General features: G+C 39.6%; 1 protein-coding gene across 2 annotated transcripts; it reads left to right on the forward strand.

Annotated features, from left to right (window-relative positions):
* The first annotated feature begins 271 nt into the window (after positions 1 to 271).
* On the forward strand, positions 272 to 20,458 carry RIMOC1 (RAB7A interacting MON1-CCZ1 complex subunit 1). Of its 2 annotated transcripts, none has more exons than XM_002714125.6 (6): positions 272 to 595; positions 3,441 to 3,547; positions 6,329 to 6,475; positions 8,261 to 8,392; positions 9,252 to 9,366; positions 15,351 to 20,458. In XM_002714125.6, exons 1-6 carry the CDS (start codon positions 496 to 498, stop codon positions 15,635 to 15,637), a joined length of 888 nt encoding a protein of 295 aa, XP_002714171.1. In that variant the 5' UTR covers positions 272 to 495; the 3' UTR covers positions 15,638 to 20,458. The 2 variants fall into 2 exon arrangements, 1 of the variants encoding a protein (XP_002714171.1); XR_016220162.1 differs by having other exon boundaries at positions 286 to 595; positions 7,103 to 8,392.
* The last annotated feature ends 856 nt before the right edge of the window (positions 20,459 to 21,314 follow it).

The following is a 21,314-nucleotide window of genomic DNA, read 5'->3' on the forward strand; positions in this document are numbered from 1 at the left end:
GCTCTCCGAGACCAGGAGGCGCTCCACGGGGGCCGGCGGCGTTTCCACTTCGGACCAGGGCGCTACAATCACTACTTGAGGCAGCCTCTTTACTACAACGCCAAAGCCCACAGTACTTTTTCGCGACCTCCCCCTCTTGCCAGCTAGCGGCTGCCACGCTCTCCTCTCGCGGGACTTCCCATTGGCTCAGCCCCAGGACATGGGTGGCTCCTGATTCGTTCAGATGAGGGGGCGGGAGAGAGGTGTGTCCTGACGTCACAGCCTTAGCGTCTCCTTGCTGCACAGGATTATGGGGGAGAGAGAAGAGGGTCGGAGGCAAAGGGGTGGAAAGTAACCCGGAACGACCTCCGTAGGCCTGGGTCTACCGTTTTCCGGAGCAGATGTCTCCACCCACCCATCAAAGGAGCTCCGCCCCCTAGCCCTGCTGGCGCCTGGGGATCAGCTGACCGCCGCTGGCGCGGTCACGTGGTTGGGGCACGCCCGCCCGTTGTGGCCATGGCGGCCGCAGGGTCCTCTGTGGTGAGGCGAGTGGAAGAGCTCGGGGACCTGGCTCAGGCCCATATACAGCAGCTAAGTGAAGCCGCCGGTGAAGACGGTGAGGGAGCCGAGGAGAGGGAGGCGGGCTTGGCGGACGGCGGTACAGGGCTGGCGCTCGAAGGCCGTGAGGGCTGGAGGCTGAGGCCTGTGGACCGTGGGGGTCCCAGGCCATAGCGATCCAAGATCTTTCGCTTGTGACCCTCGCTGTCGATTGCCCACCACCCCGCAAACCATAGAGCCCAAGCATTTGCTTCGAAAATCTCATTTTTCATAACCCACAAAAATCTTGCCGTGTGCACATCTCAGCCAGTTGTGTGCAATCGGATTTAACCGTCTCGGGAGCGAGTGGGAGAGGGTCCCCATGAAAGTTTAAATAAATGATTAAACCGAGGGGTAGTACTCAAATAATAATGATGGTTTTCCATCCAGTGTAGATAGAGGGACGTGCGGGCAGTTCCACTTTTTCGTTGCCGCGTTGTTTGAAGACTCGGGTTCAGAACTCAAGCGTAAACAGTATTCTGCAGAGGAGTTGTGCACGGTGTAATGAGACGATTCTTTTCCTTGCATCATCTCAGCTGTTTGTAGGGCTCGCTTGTTTTATAAATGCCTGAGCTGTTTTCTTTTTTTGGAAAACTGGCTTAGAGAATTACCGTGATCTTCCAGTTTTAAGTCCAGTTCTATTTTTATTCCTTCTCAGCTGCCTATAGGCTTTACGGAAATCCCATCTTTTTTTTGTTTTGAGCCTTTACTTTAGCTAAGTTTTAAAATCGTTGTGCACCGTCTCCTTGTCCTAGGAAAACGGTAGTGGGACATTTTCCCAAGCGATTGAATAGTTGGTGAGTACCGAATCGGGACAACAATGAACTGCCTGCTTTTCAGTGAAGACTGCCAGGTTATCTGTTCTCAAGAGTGCGTTCTTAAAATGCCCGAAGACGGCCCTGACGCCAGCATCTTGTTCTGGTTCGTGTAGTAAATCCAGGAATCACATGAATAGTTGGTGGACCTTAGTAGCTGTTACTGGAAGTGTATCCAATTTACTTCGAATTCCAGCTCTATTTGAACTGTTCCAAAAAGAGATAAAAAACTTAGCACTGAACCCAACAGCCATTCGATTTCCCCTTGGAAAATGCTTTAATTCAGTCTAGATTGAGGACAAGAATAAGTGCTGTATATTCTTTTTCTGCAGACTTTGTACTTCTGAAAATTTACCAAAGTTACAATGATAGTGGTCCACATTATGAACTATAAATCAGTAGTGAAATCATGTCAACCTTATTAAAGTATTGCTAGCAAGATTTTCTTACTTTATGAAGTTTAATTAAAACAAGGTTGCGTGTATTTGAATTGACCTTGGCATTCTTTTCCCTAACAACAAAATTACATATATTTAAATTTTGTTCTTTAATAAAACCACTGTATATTTTCCCTGGGTGACAGGGGTTGACAGTTTCTGTTGTCTTTTTTCAAAGTAGATCAGACATAGACATTATTCCATCCAAGCGTGCCCTATTTCTGGCCAAATTTTGTTCATTTAATTCTTATTGTATAAGCACAATAATTTATTATAGGGAAGTATACATTTAGGGCAGTGTGTTCCAGGGGTTATTTATTTAAGATGCCTTCATCTTTTGTCTTGCTGGTTATGACTTTGACTAAATAGTAAAAATACTGCAATTTTGTGAGCATTTTCAAAATCTAAGCTTTGCTAGATTTTGCCTCAAAACAATTATGAGCTCATCTGACATACTGCTTTAGCAGTGATTTTAGTGAATAAGTGCACATCTTTACATTTAAAATAATACTGCAAGTTGGGGCTGGTGCCTTGGTGCACTGGGCTAATCCTCCACCTGTGCCGCTGGCATCCCATATGGGCACCGGGTTCTAGTCCCGGTTGCTCCTCTTCCAGTCCAGCTCTCTGCTGTGGCCCAGGAAGGCAGTGGAGGATGGCGCAGGTGCTTGGGCCCCGGCACCCGCATGGGAGATCAGGAGGAGGCTCCTGGCTCCTGGCTCCTGGCTTCGGATCAGCGCAGCTCAGTCCATTGCTGCCATTTGGTGAGTGAGCCAACGGAAGGAGGACCTTTCTCTCTGTTTCTCTCACTATCTGTGATTCTACCTGTCAAATAAATAAATAAAATAAAAATAAAAAAATACTGCAAGTTAGGAAGAAAATGTCAACACCGTCTCTAAGGAAGCACATGCAATTTCAGTTCATAGTAGAATCTTTGTGGATTGTGCGGGTATACTTCTGGGCTGAGGAGAATTGGGAAGACAGCTAAAGAAGCAGCTTTCAATTTAGGTGAATAGTGGATCCTAACAGCAAAAAGCATCTGGTCTAGGTACAGGTTAGAGTTTGCCTAGCAAAAATTAAGGTCATCATTTGGGAGATGTATTATAAAATTTTAATTTAACAGCTATAAAAGCAATTATGGTAAAGATATAATTGCTCAGAGTGCTGACATTTTTAAGGCATTGGATTTAGTCATTGTTTTAGAAAATATTTATGATTATATTTATGAAATTAAAAAGTTTTCAGTGAAAGCCCGTTCTATGCATTTATGTATTGTGTTTGTACTATTCTAATAACAGTTTTAAATTTATGAGAACATTTTGAATGCATCAGCATCTAAAAGAGTCATTATGAGACTATAGACTGTGTTTAAGAAATGGCAGCAGTGAATATAGAAAGATTTTAGTTTTTGGCTTTCTGGATTAGATTTCCATGATAAATTTACTTAATTAGGATTAATTAGTATGATATACTTATTTCAGATAAGATATTACTACTGTGCGGTTTCTCTGTATCCCAGAATATAATTTCATGTCATTATTTCAGGTACATAACTACTTTTATTTAAATAGCACTCTGAAACTATGCAAAATAATCATGTTTTCATTCCTTACAGATCACTTTTTAATTCGGGCCTCTGCAGCTTTAGAAAAATTGAAGCTCCTATGTGGCGAAGAGAAAGAATGTTCAAATCCATCAAATCTTCTAGAACTTTACACACAGGTATTTAAAAAAATGCGACCCTAGAGTCTTATGATGGTATACAATAGCTCATTCAGGTGATCCAAAGTCTAGGTGGAATTAAATCAATTTGTTCTGTTCTTAAAGACTTTTTGTTGAAAAAATTGTATGTGTGAGGAATATAGACTTGAAACTCTCAGGCAGTATAAAAAGAAGTAAGATTTGGGTTCTGTGGCACAGTGGGTTAAGCCATGGCCTGCAGTGCCAGCATTCCAAATGGGTGCTGAGTTTGAGTCCTGGCTGCTCCACTTCTGATCCAGCTCTCTGCTAATGGCCTGGGAAAGCTCAAGTCTCTGAGTCCCTGCCAGGCACATGGGAGGCCCAGAAGAAACTCCTGGCTTCTGGCTTTGGACCAGTACAGCTCAGGCCATTGCAGCCATTTGGAGAGTGAACCCGTGGATGGAAGATTGATCTCTCTCTCTCTGTGTGTAACTTTACCTTTCAAATAAATAAATCTTAAAAAAAAAAAGTTAGATGTATTGATAAGAAAAAGTCAGGGAAAGCATAACAAAATTCCCTTTTTAATTATGCAAAATAGTGATGCATGCATTGTCCAAGTTCTTGATAGTTTCAGGGAGAGACGGGAACTCCATTAGGGCCCTGGGTGATTTTTTTTTTTCTCTCAAATTCACCTTAAGATTCTCAGTATGATTTCCCCTGGTAATGTCAGGCACATCTGGGAGATTTTTCTGTTCCTCCTTTTTTCTTTTACTTTCATTTCAAATTGATGCCTCTGTTTGGACAGCATTTGTTTTTTTCAAACACTGCTGAGGTAAGCTGATGTTAAGAAATAAAATTTGGGGACTGGTGCTGTGGCATAGTGGGTAAAGCCACTGCCTATGGCACCAGCATCCCATGTGGACAGCGGTTCAAGTCTCAGTTGCTTTACTTCCATCCAGCTCCCTGCTAGTGTGCCTAGGATAGCAGCAGAAGATGGCCCAAGTGCTTGGACCCCTATACTCATGTAGGAGACCCAGAAGCAGCTCTGGGCTCCCAGCTTTGGATTGGCCCAGCTCCTGCCACTGTGACCATTTGGAGAGTGAACCAAGCCAGTGAAAGATGTCTCTCTCACCCTCTCTCTAGTTCTTTCAAATAAATAATAATGAAGCTTTAAGAAGAGAAAGAAATATAATTCATTGCATTAACTAACATTAGTGTAGTGCTTTGTAGATAGAGTGCTTTCCATATGCCTATTCTTGATTACTAAAGGATAGTAAAGATGAGGTGATGGAGAAAGTAGAGTAAACTTAGTTAAGCTTCTAAAGTATCCGTTTATAGCATTTACATCCCTGGCAATGTGTTTTCTCTGAGGAGGTACATAAAGATGGTTTCTGCTTTCAAATATCAGGGCTGCATGAGCCTGTAATAGCTACTCAGGAACTCCAGAGAACAGTTACAGGTTCATTTCCTGGCATGACTTCCTTCAGAGGGCTCTTCTCTTGCTTGCATAGGATGTATGTCATTTCATGTCTTACACATGGAAATGTCCTAAACATTTTAACTTATTTCCAGAAATAAGTCAAAAGACCTAGAGATTCAGACTTAAATTATTTTTTAAGATTTACTTTATTTATTTGAAAGACAGAGCCACAGAGAGAGGTAGAGACAGAGAGGTCCTCCATCCGCTGGTTTACTCCCCAGATGGCTGCAACGCCCAGAGCAGAGCTGATCTGAAGCCAGGAGACAGGAGCTTCTTCCGGGTCTCCCACGTGGGTGCAGAGGCCCAAGGACTTGGGCCATCTTCTGCTTTACCAGGCCATACCAGAGAGCTGGATTGGAAGAGGAGCAGCCTGGACTAGAACTGGTGCCCATATGGGATGTGGGCACTTCAGGCCAGGGCTTTAACCTGCTGTGCCACAGTACAGGCCCCCAGACTTAAATTTCTTAGGCCTTCTTGAACCCCATTTTGTTTCTAAATCAACAGATCATCTTCTATAGGATATTGATCTCTCATTCCTAGCTAGGCCTTGCACACAATAAAACTTACTAAGTATCACTAAATATGTGCTAGGTAAAGGATATAAGGGCTTTTCATGCATCATTTTACTATGAAAGTAAGGAACTTTGGAAGGAATTTCATCCCATGTGTCATTTCACCAGTACAGAAAACTGAAACTCAACAAAGATAAAATTAATTTGTATTTGGTTGGTGATTAGGGATAGAACTGACACCAGAACCCTCTTTCTTTAGTCTTGATCCAATAAATTAAAAAAAAAAAGGAATTAAAATGTTTTAAGGTGCTTGAATAGAATGTCTTCTATATTAAGGTGTGCTAGAGACCTAGTGTTTGAATTGTGTAATGTTGATGGTTCTGCATTTGAGAAAACAGATTAAGTCCTTTGAAGATTCAAGTTATAAAATTAGAGGTGGGGACCTTAAATTAATATATCAAGTACTCAGAAAACTTCAGGGTTTATACACATGTAAGTTGCAAAGAATACAATAATTAACATTTTAAAAATAATTATTTTATATATGATTAACTTATGTTAATTCAGTACAATCCTATTTTATGATTTTAAGGAAAGTGAGGTTATCTTTAATTCAATGTAAAATACTTATGTAATTATTTAGTTGCCGATGTAATTTAATTCAGTATAAAATACCTATGTAATAGTATGAAATTTTTTCTCAGATTATATTACAGACATTTTACCTACTTCTCAGATTTAATACTATGTTCGGAGATTTAAATGTCTGCTAAAGACATAGAAGAGTTATTCTTTCAAGCTTAAATCATTTGTACTTTTTTCCTTTATTAGGCTATTTTGGATATGACCTATTTTGAAGAGAACAAACTAGTAGATGAAGATTTTCCAGAAGACTCTTCTTCGCAGAAAGTAAAAGAACTGATCAGTTTTCTTTCAGAACCAGAAATTTTGGTTAAAGAAAATAGTATACACCCAAAAGTAAGTTTTGTATTCCTATAAATTATGGTGGAGTGCTCTTAGTTTTTGCTATTCTGCTTTTTTTTTGTCAAAGATTTTATTTATTTATTTTAGAAGCAGAATTACAGAGAGAGAGAGGGAGAAGCAGAGAGAAAGGTCCTCTGTCTGCTGGTTCACTCCCCAAATGGCTGCCACAGTCAGAGCTGAGCCGATTCGAGGCTAGGAGCCAGGAGCTTCTGGATCTCCCATGTGGGTGCAGGGGCCCAAGCATATGGGCCTCCCTTCACTGCTTTCCCAAGCCATAAGCAGGGAGCTGGATTGGAAGTGGAGCAGCCAGGACTTTAACTGGCGCCCATATGGGATGCTGGTGCTACACGCGGAGGCTTAGCCTACTGCCACCATGTCAGCCCGCTACTCTACTCTTGAGAGTTTGTAGATTTTCCCTCTTGATTGTATTTTTTATTCTTTTAAAATTACAATGGAAGGAAGAAGATATATGAGATTAACTTTTCAGACAAATAACACAACTAAAATGTCTAATTTTACTAAATTACTTTAGGATATTTTCATAATGGAATCGTAATTGCAGTACCTCATCATTTTCTAAACCTAGATATTCCTTATTTCTGCTCCCTTTACTTTTTGCAGGTGCTGTGTTTTCTTGAAGGTCACTAGTAATGTATTGTCCTTTTTACAGTTCTTATACCCTGAACATTTGCTGCCTTTTGTAGCATTAATCACCCGTCCCCTTGAGACCCTGCATGTTCCTTTTCTCCTCTTTCCTCTCTGAGAAGCCTTCTGCTATGGCTAGCACTTCCCTTCTCTTCCATTTAGAAACATAGGCACTCCCCAAGGATGGCTTCTTCATCCCCCTGATAGTCTCTCTTCTGTCTTTGCTTGACAACCTGTTCGCATGCTTTTTATTGTCATCTCTATTTAGATGATTCCAAGATCTAAATCTCTAGCCTTGTTCCTCTTTTGAGCAAATAATTTCTCATCTGTATATGCCTGCTGATTCTTTACCTAGAGAGTTTCTTTGCTGTATGTATCAAGACAGGCTTACAGAAACAAAACATCCAGATTTATCCACCATAAAAGTTTTGACATTAAAATTTTTTTTGTATGTAGCTTTTCATTTTATCCAGTGCTAGTATAAATAAATATGATCTTACTTCAAGTAACATATCTCTGAAATATATTAATCAGATTATGGGCTACTTTTATTTCAAATATATTAGGAGAATTTGCTCCTAAATTATTTTCTTCATTTGTATTTTCAAAGATTTATTTATTTGAAAAGTAGTTGCAGAGAGAAAGGGAGAGGGAGAAGGAGAGGAGGGAGGGAGAGAAGGAGGGAAGGAGAGAGAGTGACAGCAAGGCAGCTTTCATCTGCTGGTTTACTCCCCAAATGACCACAATGGCCAGGGCTAGGCCAGCATAAAGCCAGGAGCCTGGAATTTTACCTAGGTCTCTCATGGGGGTAGCAGGGCCAAAGTACTTGGGCTATCATCCACTGACTTCCCAGGCACATTAAGAGGAAGTTGGATCTGAAGTAGAGCAACTGGGACTCAAACTGGTACTTTCTATGGAATGCTCATGTGACAAATTGCAATTTAACCTGATGCACCTCAATGCTAGCTTTTCATATTTCTGATTGATTCAGTGTAAGGTATTCCTGTGTAAGTAACAAAACAAAGGACAGGTCTTGTGAAATGAAAGTGTTTTTAATTGCTGGAGTTTTGAGATTTAACCTGTGCTTTTGCAGAGTTCAAGTTTCTCTTTTTAGCTGTCCTTTCTGTGTTTCAGCACAGCGATTTGCTTGGGGATGAGCTACTGGAATGTCTCTCTTGGAGACGGGGAGCTCTGCTGTATATGTATTGTCATTCTCTGACCAAAAGAAGAGAGTGGCTCTCAAGAAAATCTGCTTTGCTTAAAAAGGTAAGCAAACATTCCTTATATATTTTTAATTGTTGACTTTATTATAGATTTTAAAAGGCTGCCTTTGTTACAGTAGTTAAGAGTAGTGGAACTAAAGGGTCTGATTTTGCACTATACATTAGCAGTGTCATCTTAAACAAGTTGGGATTACTGTGAAAATGAAAAAAAGATAGCATTTGAGAGCACTTTGTAAACTAGAACATTTTTACATGCTTTTTAAAAATTCTGGGTTTTTATTTTCTGACATGTAAGGTAAACTATGTTAATTTGTAAGCATATTGTTTTGACCTGAAGAGAACAATTTGTAGAAACCTCTCTCTGTCAGCATTTTATTTATAAAGAATCCTCATGACCCTGCTGCTAGAAAATCGTGGCCCTCTGATCCTTGCTGACTGTTCCAACCAAATCACTAAATCTGAAGACATCAGTATTAGTTGAAATGTACTTATGGTTTAGGTGGGTGTGGACATAGGAGGTTATAATCTCACATGTAAAAGTTTGGTCCTAGTATTTCTAAATTATAATTGCATTTTAACTTTTTAAATTGTTGACTGTATCTTCATTATTTTGACCCTTTTTCTCTGGTAACATATTTGGCAAGCATATTTCTGAAATGTCTGTTCTTGGTTGACTTTTTTTTTATTTTTGCATAGTCTTCTTAATTGGAGCATTTGGAGGCATATATTTATATTAGGAAAACATATAATGGTAGTGGGTCCTTACACCTTTGAAATGTAATAGCCATAAGATATTTCCACATATTAGCTCATTTTCTGTTGAGTAAAGAATGTGGAAGAATAATAATGGAAGTTTATATAGTTCTGTAAATAATACTTTGAATTCTTTGGTTTTTATTTAGTACCTTGTTGATGGAATCAGTTATTTGCTACAGATGCTAAATTATAGGTGTCCTGTCCAGTTAAATGAAGGAGTTGCTTTCCAAGACCTAGATACAGCCAAGTTACTGAGTGCAGGTAATGTTCTCTCTTTTGAAAATTTTCTGAGTTAAAGCTCTTGATGATTTTAAGAAGCTTGTTGGATTTTACTCTGATTTAAATAAATTTTGAGCTAGATTATAGAGAAAAATAGTAAGAAGGCATATAAGAAATTTAAAGATTAAAATCTGAGTAAAATAGAATACTATTTCTATCTCTTCTTAGTTTTTAAAACTTTTTTAATTTTTAATTTTATACTTATTTTACATCTCCAAAAAGCCCTGACCAGTAGTGTAGCAGAACAGGTTTGGCTACTTGTGACACTGGAAGTAACAAGGTAGATATTTAACTCTCTTTCATATGAAAAAGATCATGAGCTGTTGCAGTGGCACCTTGGGCTTGTCATGTTCTCATCTTTTTTCTCCATCACCTTTAGAACAAGAGCCCTTCAGTTTCAGAGGTAGGCATTTTATATGGAATATAGTATAAATGTTAATTTCCAGCATTGTGCAACATGCATCCCTGTTTAGGGTATTGCATCACTTGTCAGAATCCTAGGATACTTGTGCCGCTCCTTCCTCTTATATTTCAGGCCACAGGAATGGCAAAGTTGAATTCTTTTAGCCAAATTAACTTCTGTAGAGCAGTCTTCTCAGAAGGTCCTTGCCACACTTTCACCTATGTTTCACTGGCCAGAATTTAATCAGGTGGCTTCTTGTAGCTATAAGGAAGCCTGGGAAATACAGTCCTTACCCTGATCCCAAATAAGATTAAGGTTTTTTACTAAGAAAAATAAGAAGAAAATAAATGTTGGATGTTAACTACCCAGATGTCTGCCTCAGACAGCTATGCCCTGGAAAAATTCTAGGACCTGAAGATAGAGGATCATTTGAGTTTCAGACTGAAGTGTGGGGAGAAAAGAATCACTTAGTCTTACCACCTCTTTAGTAGAAGGCAAAAGATTGATCTGATCTGAAGGGAAAGCAGAATATGAGTCTCACCATCTCTTATAAATGGAGGGACTGAGGTCTAGGTGAAACATGCAGCCTGCCCAAGATTACGTAGCTGCAAGTGATGATTATACTTGTAAACTTTCTTCTCTTCTACCTCCCTTGAAATCTTGATGAGAGGAAAGAAATATGAGAGATAATAAGAAAACCTCTTGGGAAAAATTCTGGAATGTTAAGTGTATTTTAATTCTTAGTGTTTCTTGGGTAGCTTCTCCAATCTTTTTCTACTTGAAAATTTACGGACAACAAAAACTAAGAAAACAAACAAACCAGAAACCTGAAATCAGAGATTTAAGTATCATTAACATAGGACTGGCTGGTGGTGACCAAAAATTGTCACCTTCTGTTAATTTAGACAAATGTCCTAAAACAGCTTATTAAAGAGTTCTATCAGTCGGCATGATGCTTTTGACAAATATGGAGTATTTTGATATATTTATGGAAAGTATGCGTTTATTATTCCAGATAACTAAGGAACTAATTAGAGACTTTGAAAATGATCTTTTTGTAATTTCTTCAGCCCACCCACCTGGAGTGATTAAATAGAAAACCTAGGAAACTGAAGAAAATGGTGCAATTAGGCATTAAAGGCTATTAAAAACCAAAGGAAGTGGCACAAGTCCCCTATTTCCATCCTTTTCTCATTTCTAGTTAGAAAGTAAGGTACTCTCGTGATGTGGAACTATTTTCATCAGGAGGCTGGTGATATTGTGCCTTCTCTTAGTCATACTTGGAGTTCACTAGTTCCTAGCTTCAGTTGTTTCTCAACAGAGCAATCAAAAGCCTCAGGTAAGGGTCTGAAACCATTTTCCAGGGAAGAAGAGGTCAATATAGACTGCAGAGTGGTTTAGCCACAGATTGCAGTCCTCTTATGATGTTGACTTCTTATTCTCTTCTAAAATAAGGTTGATCATCAAATTCCTTTCTCTGAAGATGACTGGATTAGAAGCTAGGAAATGTTTCAGAGTGTGAGCTCCTCCTCAGACCTTCTCAGGGAGGCTCTAATTATTTTTTGTTGGCCAATCAGAAACATAATTCCTAATATATGAGGAGAGGACTTCCTAATATTCTGAATAATTCCTACCATTTAGGGAGAAAAGATCTATGAGGCACCAAATAGTTTTATGGCTAGATCTTTGTGATAATTTAGCTAATTTTACCTGAAACTCTAAAATAATGTTTACTATGATTTTTTTTGTCAAGGTAATTGTTTTATATTTTAGAGATTGTCATTAAATTTTCAGTAAAAAGTATGAATCATTAAATGCAATAAGTAACTTTGCCTCCTCTCTGAAGTTTTGGACATGGCCTTATCAGATAAAAGGCTTATAAAAATGGCCTTATCAGGATAAACCTGAGATCAAATGGAGTAAATACAAATACCATCCAGCTTTCACACCCTTGTTTTTTGCTCCACCCCATTTTTTATACCATTGAGGTCTCTCCTTCCCCTGTAGCGCTTTGACGCATTGCTTAACCCAGAACCTGCATTTCAGATCTTCTAAAGGACAGCTCTGAGCTGGTATCACTAATTGCCTGCATAGCACAGTAAAACAGATTCCTGTGTATCCTGTGCCTTCTGATTTGGTAATATTTTGAAGCCCAGGAATTTATTTTGAATAAGCTTCCTAAATTGTTGTGATGCAAGTATATTTGGACATCACTGCTCCCACAAGATGCCAGTTTGGCCACATTTTTTTCTGCGAATGTCATCGTGCAGGCCTTACTCTTATGTTACGGTGTGTTCTCCCTCTTCTTTCCCACCCTCACCTCCCCATGTCACACAGGCCCTTCCTACCTGGCATGTGCATTTACCAAGGACATGCATAGGGCAAAATAAAGTGTTTCACTGAAAAACTCCCTGAGTATTAACAGGAAAAAAAAATTCCAAGGAAAATTCCTATAAACGAAGAGCCTATATGTATAGAGTAGTAGAGTTCTTATGGGAATAGAGTTAGGAGGTGTCTGAGTTTTACATTGTTCATCTCAGTCCATGGGCCAACAGCCAGAGCTGCTGGGTCCTAGGAGTTTGCTTAAAAAAAATAGTACAGATTCATAAATGCATCCCCTACCTGAATCCGACACTCAGGTGGGGGCCCAATGATTAGCATTGCAGTAAGTCTTCATGTAATTCAGATGCAGGGTGAGGTTCTTCAACTTAGCAGTCACTCCTTGCTAGGATAATGAATGAAGCCAACCTAAACACTGGGGAATAAATTGAATGTCAGATTCCTCTTAACAAGCGCATCTCCCCTTTCTCAAGTGGCTTCTCTTCCTTTTACTGCTCTCAACATTCTAGTTGGCTTGTCCATTCAACTTTCCCTCCATTTTTACTTCTCTCCTTGTTCTCCTCCACTGGTCTGTGTAGAACTAACTAGACAGAGTGTAGAATCACAAAATAAAAAGGATAGACATTCAATGACATGCTACATCTAATAGAAAATATTTCTGGATAATACCTAATGCTGTTAGCTAGCTTTTACTTTGAGGTTTATAATTTTTTAACTACAAAGGAATAAAGTAAGAGAAAATGACTGTGTACATTTTAATACATTGTACATTGTACTTATTCAGTAAAAGTTGTTAATACATGCAAAACATGATATAATACAGCCTGTCATATTTTCATGAATGCAAGTGTCATGAATGAAAGATTTTTAAAAATAATTTAATGTTTTATTGAGTCAACTATTTTGCTGAGCCTATTGCTTCTTTTGCTACTGTTTATTTGAATTTGAGGTGAAGTGAAAATGATTAGCTGCAGTGACAAATTCTGAGACTTTAGAAACTTAGAATAGATTGAAAACAATAGAAACTACAAGTTTTTTTTTTTTTTTTTTTTTTTGACAGGCAGAGTGGACAGTGAGAGAGGGAGACAGGGAGAAAGGGCTTCCTTTACCATTGGTTCACCCTCCAATGGCTGCTGTGGCCGGTGCGCTGCTGCCGGCGTACCACGCTGATCCGAAGCCAGGAGCCAGGTGCTTCTCCTGGTCTCCCATGTGGGTGCAGGGCCTGAGGACTTGGGCCATCCTCCACTGTACTCCTGGGCCACAGCAGAGAGCTGGCCTGGAAGAGGGGCAACCGGGACAGAATCCGGCACCCTGACCGGAACTAGAACCCGGTGCGCTGGCACTGCAGGCGGAGGATTAACCTGTTGAGCTGCGGCGCCGGCCAGAAACTACAAGTTTTTAAAGTTGAATTTTATCTGGTATCATCATCATAGTCATTTCTCTTGAACCATATTATGTGCACAGCTGAGATTATGATGCTCATTTACTTGAAGTAATTTTCTAATCCCACAAATATATAAATCATTTATATATATTTCTTTATTTCTTTATTTTAAATTTATTTGACAGATAGAGTTAGACAGTGAGAGAGAGACAGAGAGAAAGGTCTTCCTTTTGTTGGTTCACCCCCTAAATGGCCGCTACAGCCGGAGCTACGCTGATCTGAAGCCAGGAGCCAGGTGCTTCCTCCTGGTCTCCCATGAGGGAACAGGGCCCAGGCACTTGGGCCATCCTCCACTGCCTTCCTGGGCCACAGCAGAGAGTTGGACTGGAAGAGGAGCAATTGGGACTAGAACCCAGTGCCCATAGGGGATGCCGGCACCACAGGTGGAGGATTAACCAAGTGAGCCATGGTGCCGGCCCCTGTATTTATTTTAAAAGCAGAAAGAGCGAGAGAGAGAGAGAGAGATCTTCCATCTGCCAAATGCCCATGAAAGCTGGGGCTGAGCCAGGCCAAGGCCTAGAGCCTGGAATTCCATCTGGGTCTCCCATGTGGGTAGCAGGGGCCCAAATTCATGTCCTTCCATTTATTTATACTTTAATGGCTTTAAGAAGTTAAATATTACATATTTTAAAAACCCTTATGATTTCTGAAATCATACAGTTTTATTTCAGGTATTAAGAAAACTATAAATTAAGCAGGACCTGTAGAATCCTCATTTTCAGATTTACAAACTAAGATTCAAAGAGCTTGGTGACTTGTCCCCAGTTCAAAGCCAGTAATTTATACCAGTTGTTTTGATACTAGCTATGTTTGTCTCTCTATCAAATTAATATACTTTGTGTACCTTAAATCCATAAATATTTAATTATATATTTGCTTACTAGAAAAACTACCAATAAGAAGGATGCATTGAGGTTATGCCTTGTGGCACAGTGAGTTGAGCTGCTACTTGAGTTGCCTGCCTCTCCTGTATCAGAGTGTCTGGGATCAAGTCCCACCCCCACTTCTCATCCAGCTTCCTGATAGTGCACACTCTGGGAAGCAACACATGATGGCTCAAGTATGTGGGTACCCTCCTCCAACTTGGGAGACCTGGGGTGAGCTTTTGGTTCCAGCCTTTGGCCTGGTCCAGCCCTCGCTTTGTGAGCATTTGGGGAGTGAACCAGAGGGTGGAAGACTTCTCTCTTTCACTCTACCTTTCAAATAAATAAAAATAAATAAACTGAAAAGAATGACATGTTCAACTTTTGATGAAAAGTTTGCAGTGTTTTCCTTTTTCCTGGGAATGGAGTTGTATGGTCTCTTGGGGGTGTGATTATACATGATAATGTCCGTGGACTCTTAGAGAAGTAAACAAAGTGTAGCTTGACTGTAGTTGTATGAGTGATCCCAGGACATACCACAAAATAAAAATTGTATCCAATGGTAAGGTTCAGAGAGTTCATGAATACTCCAAGATTGTAGAATTTGAGATGTGTGCTCTGGGTGGGGTTCCATTGATTAAATTAGATGATCAGTTACTAAAAGGGCTGTAAACAGGTTAAGAACTGCTACCTAATGGTAACATTTAAAAAAAATAATGTTCTATATTTATCTTTGGCCTTTTTAATGGGTAAAATAGAGGTAAATATGCTAATTAAATGAAGATTGAATTAGCCATACTAGGCTTTTCTAAGTTATGAGGAAAAATGCTTAATGAGAAGAAATTTCTTAGAGTTTTGGTAACTATTTTTTTTTTAATTTTTAATTCTAATTTCCCAATCTAAACGACTTCCCCAGGAATATTTAGTGACATTCATTTGCTGGCTATGATGTATAGTGGAGAAATGTGTTACTGGGGATTGAAGCTTTGTTCAGAGCAACAGCCAGAAAATCATGAAGTGGATACTGATGTTTCTGGAGCAAGCTGCACTACATACAAAGAACCCTTGGATTTCCGAGAAGTAGGAGAAAAAATTTTGATAAAGTATGTATCTGTGTGTGAAGGACCCCTGAAAGAACAAGAATGGAATACAACCAATGCAAAACAAATTTTAAACTTCTTTCAGCATCCCTGTAACCAGTAAGTTTGTCTAGTTCTTTTCAAACAGGACAACAAAAAGATCCATGAAATGCAAAAGAAGGATCCCAAAAAGAAGACATCTTGACACTGAATTGAGAACCATACACTACATAAAGATATCCAGCATGGTTACCCTTCTCAATGCCATAACCATCTTGTATTATATATTCTTAGACCTGCGAAGGAATGATACTTTGATTTCTAAAATGGCGTGTATATTAACTCAGCTTGAACTCCAGATATCCTGTCACCAATTCAACTCTACAAAGATTTTTTTTCTATTAGATTATTTTTTTATTGTGATAAAATATATGTAACATAAAATTTACCATTTTAACCATCTTTATGTTATCTTTCAGTCTCCCTATTTGAAGTTTGCTTCAAAGATCAAAATCAAGTCACTTCTGTGCTTTGAATTCATACTGTGGGTATAAATGTGGTAAAATGAAAGATGGTGATTAATATTTGATTCCATTTACAATAAGCCAGATAATGAAAGACTCCACAAAGGAAATAATGATTTTTGTCATGTATTACTAATTGAATTTAAAAGTTTTACTTCTTAGATGATTTGTAAAAATTTAAAGATGATTATTCTACTTAAAGTAAGTACATGGCTTCTCAAGTGAGAAATGAAGGTGAAAACCAACTTAGTCTAGTGTTAGTTCATTTGCTTTTAGGACACATCTTTTTCTACTATATTGCAGTTTTACTGTTTTCTGTCTTTAAAGTAGGTTTGAGTGCTAAAGGCCAGAGAGCCTAACTTGTTATCCTACGGTCTTTCTACCTCAGTTCCAGTTGTAATGATTTGTCTCATACTTTCTGATACCCTGGTCTTCTGCCACAGTGACTTTATCACATTCCAGTGACATACTCCCGTGGCCACCTTGAACATCAGCATCCTGAGTTTCTCTTTCTGAAATGAAATTTTAGTAACATGACAGTTCTTTCTAGCATCTTTGCTTTGTTTTTATAGTTAATTTCTTGATTTCAATTGTGTAGGTTTTGGCTTCTTCATAACCTTTTTTCTTGACTGCTCCTCTCCCTCCTAAGCCATGATCCCCTTCCAGGTTTATGGAGCCCTGTTTGAACCACTGTCACACGTTGTTGATCTCCCATCATCCTTCAGCCTAGTCATCCTGTAAACCATTATGATCTGTCTTCCTTGGCCTGATGAGTTCTGCAGGAAGGACATGCTGTCCTTCAAGGTGGACTCATCACAAGGGTCTTGCTTCAGCTTCAGAGGAGCCCTCATGTAAGCCTTCTGGTTGTTGCCAGGCCACCTTGTCCCCCCTTTCCCACTGTGGCCCAGGCAAACTCTCTTTCCTCAGGCTCTGTTCCCCTCCCCAGCACATGGCCTGCCCTGCCATGCTGAAAATGGAGATTCTTAGATGGACCAACACACATGTACCAGTTTTAGAAGAAAAGAGGTTGCCTCTTCCCATAGAAGGCCACTCTATGCATTTGGTTTCTTCTAGGCTATCTCATTTCCCTTGTGGCTTCTCAGTTTTTCCCACCCTTTATATTGCACTAGGCTTCTGTCCTCCGCCCTTCCCCTTTCCTCTAACTTTAAGTACTCTTCACATGTGATGCCATTCATAGACTTGGGACTCTCTTTTTTTTTTTTTCTTCTTTTTTAAAGATTTATTTGTTTATTTGAGGGGCAGAGTTACAGTCAAGAGGGAGAGATAGAGAGGTCTAAACTCTACTGGTTCACTCCCCAAATGGCCACAATGGCCCCAACTGGGCCCATCCAAAGCCAGAAGCCAGGAGCCTCTTCCAGGTTTCCCATGTGGGTGCAGGGGCACAGGCACTTGGACCGTCTTCCACTGCTTTTCCAGGTCATTAGCAGTGAGCTGGATTGGAAGCAGAGCAGCCAGGATTTGAATGGGCAGCCATGTAGCATGCCAGCTCCAGAGGCAGAAGCTTAACCTACTATGCCACAGTGCCAGCCCCAGATTTGGGTCTTTCTACTACCCAAGAGTATCAGGTTGACCCCCACAACTGTAACTTGAATCCCAGCTTCTGTCTTGATCTCTAAATTTCTAACTGCCTATTCAGTAGCTTCAGTTAGATGTCTCATAGTAATTTGAAACTGTTTTCTACTTTTTGGGTCTTCTGCAGAGCAGGCAACATAGAATGCTGATCTTCCCAGCCTCATCTCTATCATCATCCTGTGTGATCATCTTCTAGTTCAGTGTTACGTAGACATTGAACACCAGGCTCCTTTTTGATAAACATACAAATTCTTATAGAGCCTTTGGAGCAAGGGGAAATCTCTCCCCATTCCTGCCCTTGTTTATCCTTATACAGCCAAGAAGATTTGTATTTCAAGTAGCATTTTAACAGGTTTTATTATGAAAATATCTTTGTGCTTTCTAAATATAAAGATATCATTGAAAAAATTTTTGAAATTTATTATTCAAGAGGCAAAGAGATAGAATAGAATTTCCATCCATTGGTTAACTCCCCAGATGCCTGCAATGACTGGGACTTGGCCAGGGCCAAATTCAGGATCTCAAAACTCAATCCAGGTCCCCCATGGGTTGACAGGAATTTAGTTATTTACCGCTGCATCCCAGGATCTGCCATAGCAGGAAGCTGGAGTCAGGGGCCAGAACTGGGAATTGAACCCCAGTATTCCATTCTAGGAGTACTTAATTGATCTCTTAACCATTAGGCTAAACTCTTTTACTCCTTTAGATCCTTTTAAACATGGTCTTTAGAATCACAAACTGTCAATTAAGTACTCCCAGTTCCTTCCTCACATGCGCCTGTGTTTTTTCAAACTCAGTAAATACCCTTGCAGATGTCATTACTTCTGCACCTTTCTTTGCTGCCAAGTGAGTACTTCTCTTTTTAGGACTCAGCTTCAGTGAAGTTGTGTCTGTAGGCTCTTTCAATCTTAGATACTCCACAGTCTGTTCCCTCAGTCTTCCTCTCCCAAGTTATCACACTGATGATCACATTGCTTTGTAATTACTTTCCTTACAGTTGGTGAACTCTGTATTTTAAAAATTTACCTTTATATATAACACTTTATGCATAGTGGGCACTTAGTAATGTATATGTGTGTGTGTGCGTGTGTTTTAATTAATGAGGAATGAGTGATTCAAAGTGCCAAACTGCACAAAAATGTTGCTGCTTTTGGATTCCATACTGCCATACCTGACAAGGCAACCACGGATCTATATAGCCCTCAGTGGCTGACAGGGCAAATGGAGATCAAACAATCCTCAGAGGAGCCCTAGATTACTTGGATTCCGAATCTGAGAAAGCAAGAACTACTTTTCAAAAGCTAGTATCTTAGGTTTTTGCCTTTATGATCCTTGTGGACGTTTGGATTTAGTTACAATCGACTGGTTCAGTGAATTGGTGCAGTTTTGAGGGTCGTACTGGGTGCTTTTCGTATAACTTTCCATCCCTCAAACAACTGACAAAATTTATAGACCATAACAGTTAATAATATAATGCTTTTTACTCTGGTGCATTGTAAGACAATGAACAACACATCTTTGTGTGAGATAAAGCCCTCTAAGTAAATTTGATTTAGAATGAGTAATCTCAAGATACCAAATATTTAGCCTAAAGAATGTATTACAGTTCTTCAAAAATTCTGTGCCTGCCAGGTGCCAGATTTTGTCCTAGGCCCTGAGGAAATACTTGTAGCTTTGTAAAACACTTTTCTCCTTCAGAGCTTGCATTTTAGTGGAGGACATTTGAATATTTTGAGAAATCCATGTATTACATGTCAAGTGATGAGTGCCATGAAGAAGAATAAAGCAGGCTAAGGGGCCCCGGTGGTGCAGGACTGGTGCTGTTTTATTTAGAGAGGTTGTTGGCTGCGTTAGCATTTGTGTCTTCAAATTCCACTCCCTAGGTCAAATGCCTTGCATTTTCACTACATTTGTGGTTTTTCTCTGTTATGGAGGTTCAAATACTGCATTAAGGAATAAGTCACTAAAGCCCACATCATTTTGGTTACATTTTAAAGGAATTCTCTCCAGTGTGTGCTTTACTAATAGGTGACTGATAACCAGAAGGCCACACTGTGTTTCTTATACTTGGTCTGTCTCTCTCCAGTTTGAATTCTCTGAGGGTTGCTAAAACTTAAACTCTGTTAAAGGACTTTTCACGATCCTTAACTTTGTATTGTTCTTTCCCAAACTGGATTTTCTGAAACTACCTAGGCTTTGAAACTCAGAGCTCTGCCTGCTTTGCTGCACTGATAGGGATTCTGACTGCTATTTGATCCTGATGAAGGTGAAAAATCCTGACTGAGGACTTTTCGTTATCCCTTTGTGTTGTTATCCCTTTGTGTACGGTAGAGTGAGGTGAGAATCAGAGCTGAAACCCCACAATGAAATTACATTCCTGGTTTCACAGTCCCATTGTGAGTTCTCTGGTGTGCATTCACAGTACACACAGTGAGCTATGTTTGTCTGCAGGCTATCCCAGTTTCATTGTAATGGCATTTGAAAAACCCCACAGCTAGATGACATGATAGGTTTAGATTGCTTGTCTTTCTCCATGTTTTGGGGCCCCTTTGCTGGCTGCAATAAGGGTACCCCAACTGCCACAGAATCCAGGATTCTATACTTTTCTCCCATTTCCCTGTATCTTCATTTTAAATACAATATGGGATGAGACCATGTTATGGAAGTATTATATTAACATACATTTAATATAGCCACAATTGAAGTATGTAATATGTATTCTTGTTGGTGTTCTTTATTGTTTTTGTTTTTCCTACTTGTGAAAATTTCCAAGTAAAATGTTTTAGAACCTACACATTAAAAAAAATAATAAAACCATGTTTCTCTTATTTTTCTGTTTTCTTCTGTATTTGGTGGTTGTGTCCGAATGAATTTTTATCATCTCAGTTTATTATCCTAACTTTTTCAAGATTTATTTATTTATTTGAAAATGAGTTACAAAGAGAGAGGAAGAGACAGAGAGAGAGATTCCACCTGGTGGTTCACTCCCCAGATAGCCGCAAGAGCCGGGTCTGGGCCCGGCCAAAGCCAGAAGCCAGAGCTGCTTTCACCTCTCTCATGTGGGTGGCATGGACACAGGCTCTTGGACCATCTTCTGCTGCTTTCCCCAGGCCATTAGCTGGGAGCTGGATTGTGAGTGGAGCAGCTGGGAATCAAACCCAGCGCCCATACAGGATGCGGGCATCACAGGTGGCAGCTTACCTGCTACACCGCTACACAGGCCCCTATTATCCCAACTTCTGAATGTTAAAGAATAGGTCCTAATAACTTTCAGACAGATTAGTGGTTGGGGTTGTGGACCCTATAGCTGGAAGTCTGAGTTTAAATTCATAGCCCTGTCAATTCCTGTGTGAATTGATGTAAGTTAACCTTTTAATGTCCTATTTTTTAAGCAGAGGAATATTAGAATAAGAATAGACAGAATCTTCTAGGATTGGAAGAATAGCCAGATAAGATATGATCACAATCCCAGTGGTGTTTTTTTTTTTTTTCCTCAAAACAGATGCCCATTATACTCACTTGTTCTTTCAAAGGGCTTTCAGAAACTATCAGAGACCAATTACAAGTTATCTGTTACATAGAATTGGGTATGGTCTCCTCAGGTAGTTACAAATACTTAGTACTACGTGAGTCATTTTCAATAGATCACCCTATTTAATGTAATCAAAGACAGCAGTTTCTAAA

This window comes from Oryctolagus cuniculus, chromosome 14 (assembly GCF_051225735.1).
Source record: "Oryctolagus cuniculus isolate XC-2025 breed Fujian yellow rabbit chromosome 14, ASM5122573v1, whole genome shotgun sequence".
Taxonomy (NCBI): domain Eukaryota; kingdom Metazoa; phylum Chordata; class Mammalia; order Lagomorpha; family Leporidae; genus Oryctolagus; species Oryctolagus cuniculus.

What these genes read in the sequence shown, in the direction of transcription:
- RIMOC1 (XM_002714125.6), top strand. Translation starts at nt 496, where the DNA reads ATGGCGGCCGCAGGGTCCTCTGTGGTGAGGCGAGTGGAAGAGCTCGGG. An exon ending in AAAATAGTATACACCCAAAA is followed by an intron (nt 6,476 to 8,260) that starts GTAAGTTTTGTA and finishes TCTGTGTTTCAG; the next exon opens with CACAGCGATTTGCTTGGGGA. An exon ending in AGCCAAGTTACTGAGTGCAG is followed by an intron (nt 9,367 to 15,350) that starts GTAATGTTCTCT and finishes CGACTTCCCCAG; the next exon opens with GAATATTTAGTGACATTCAT.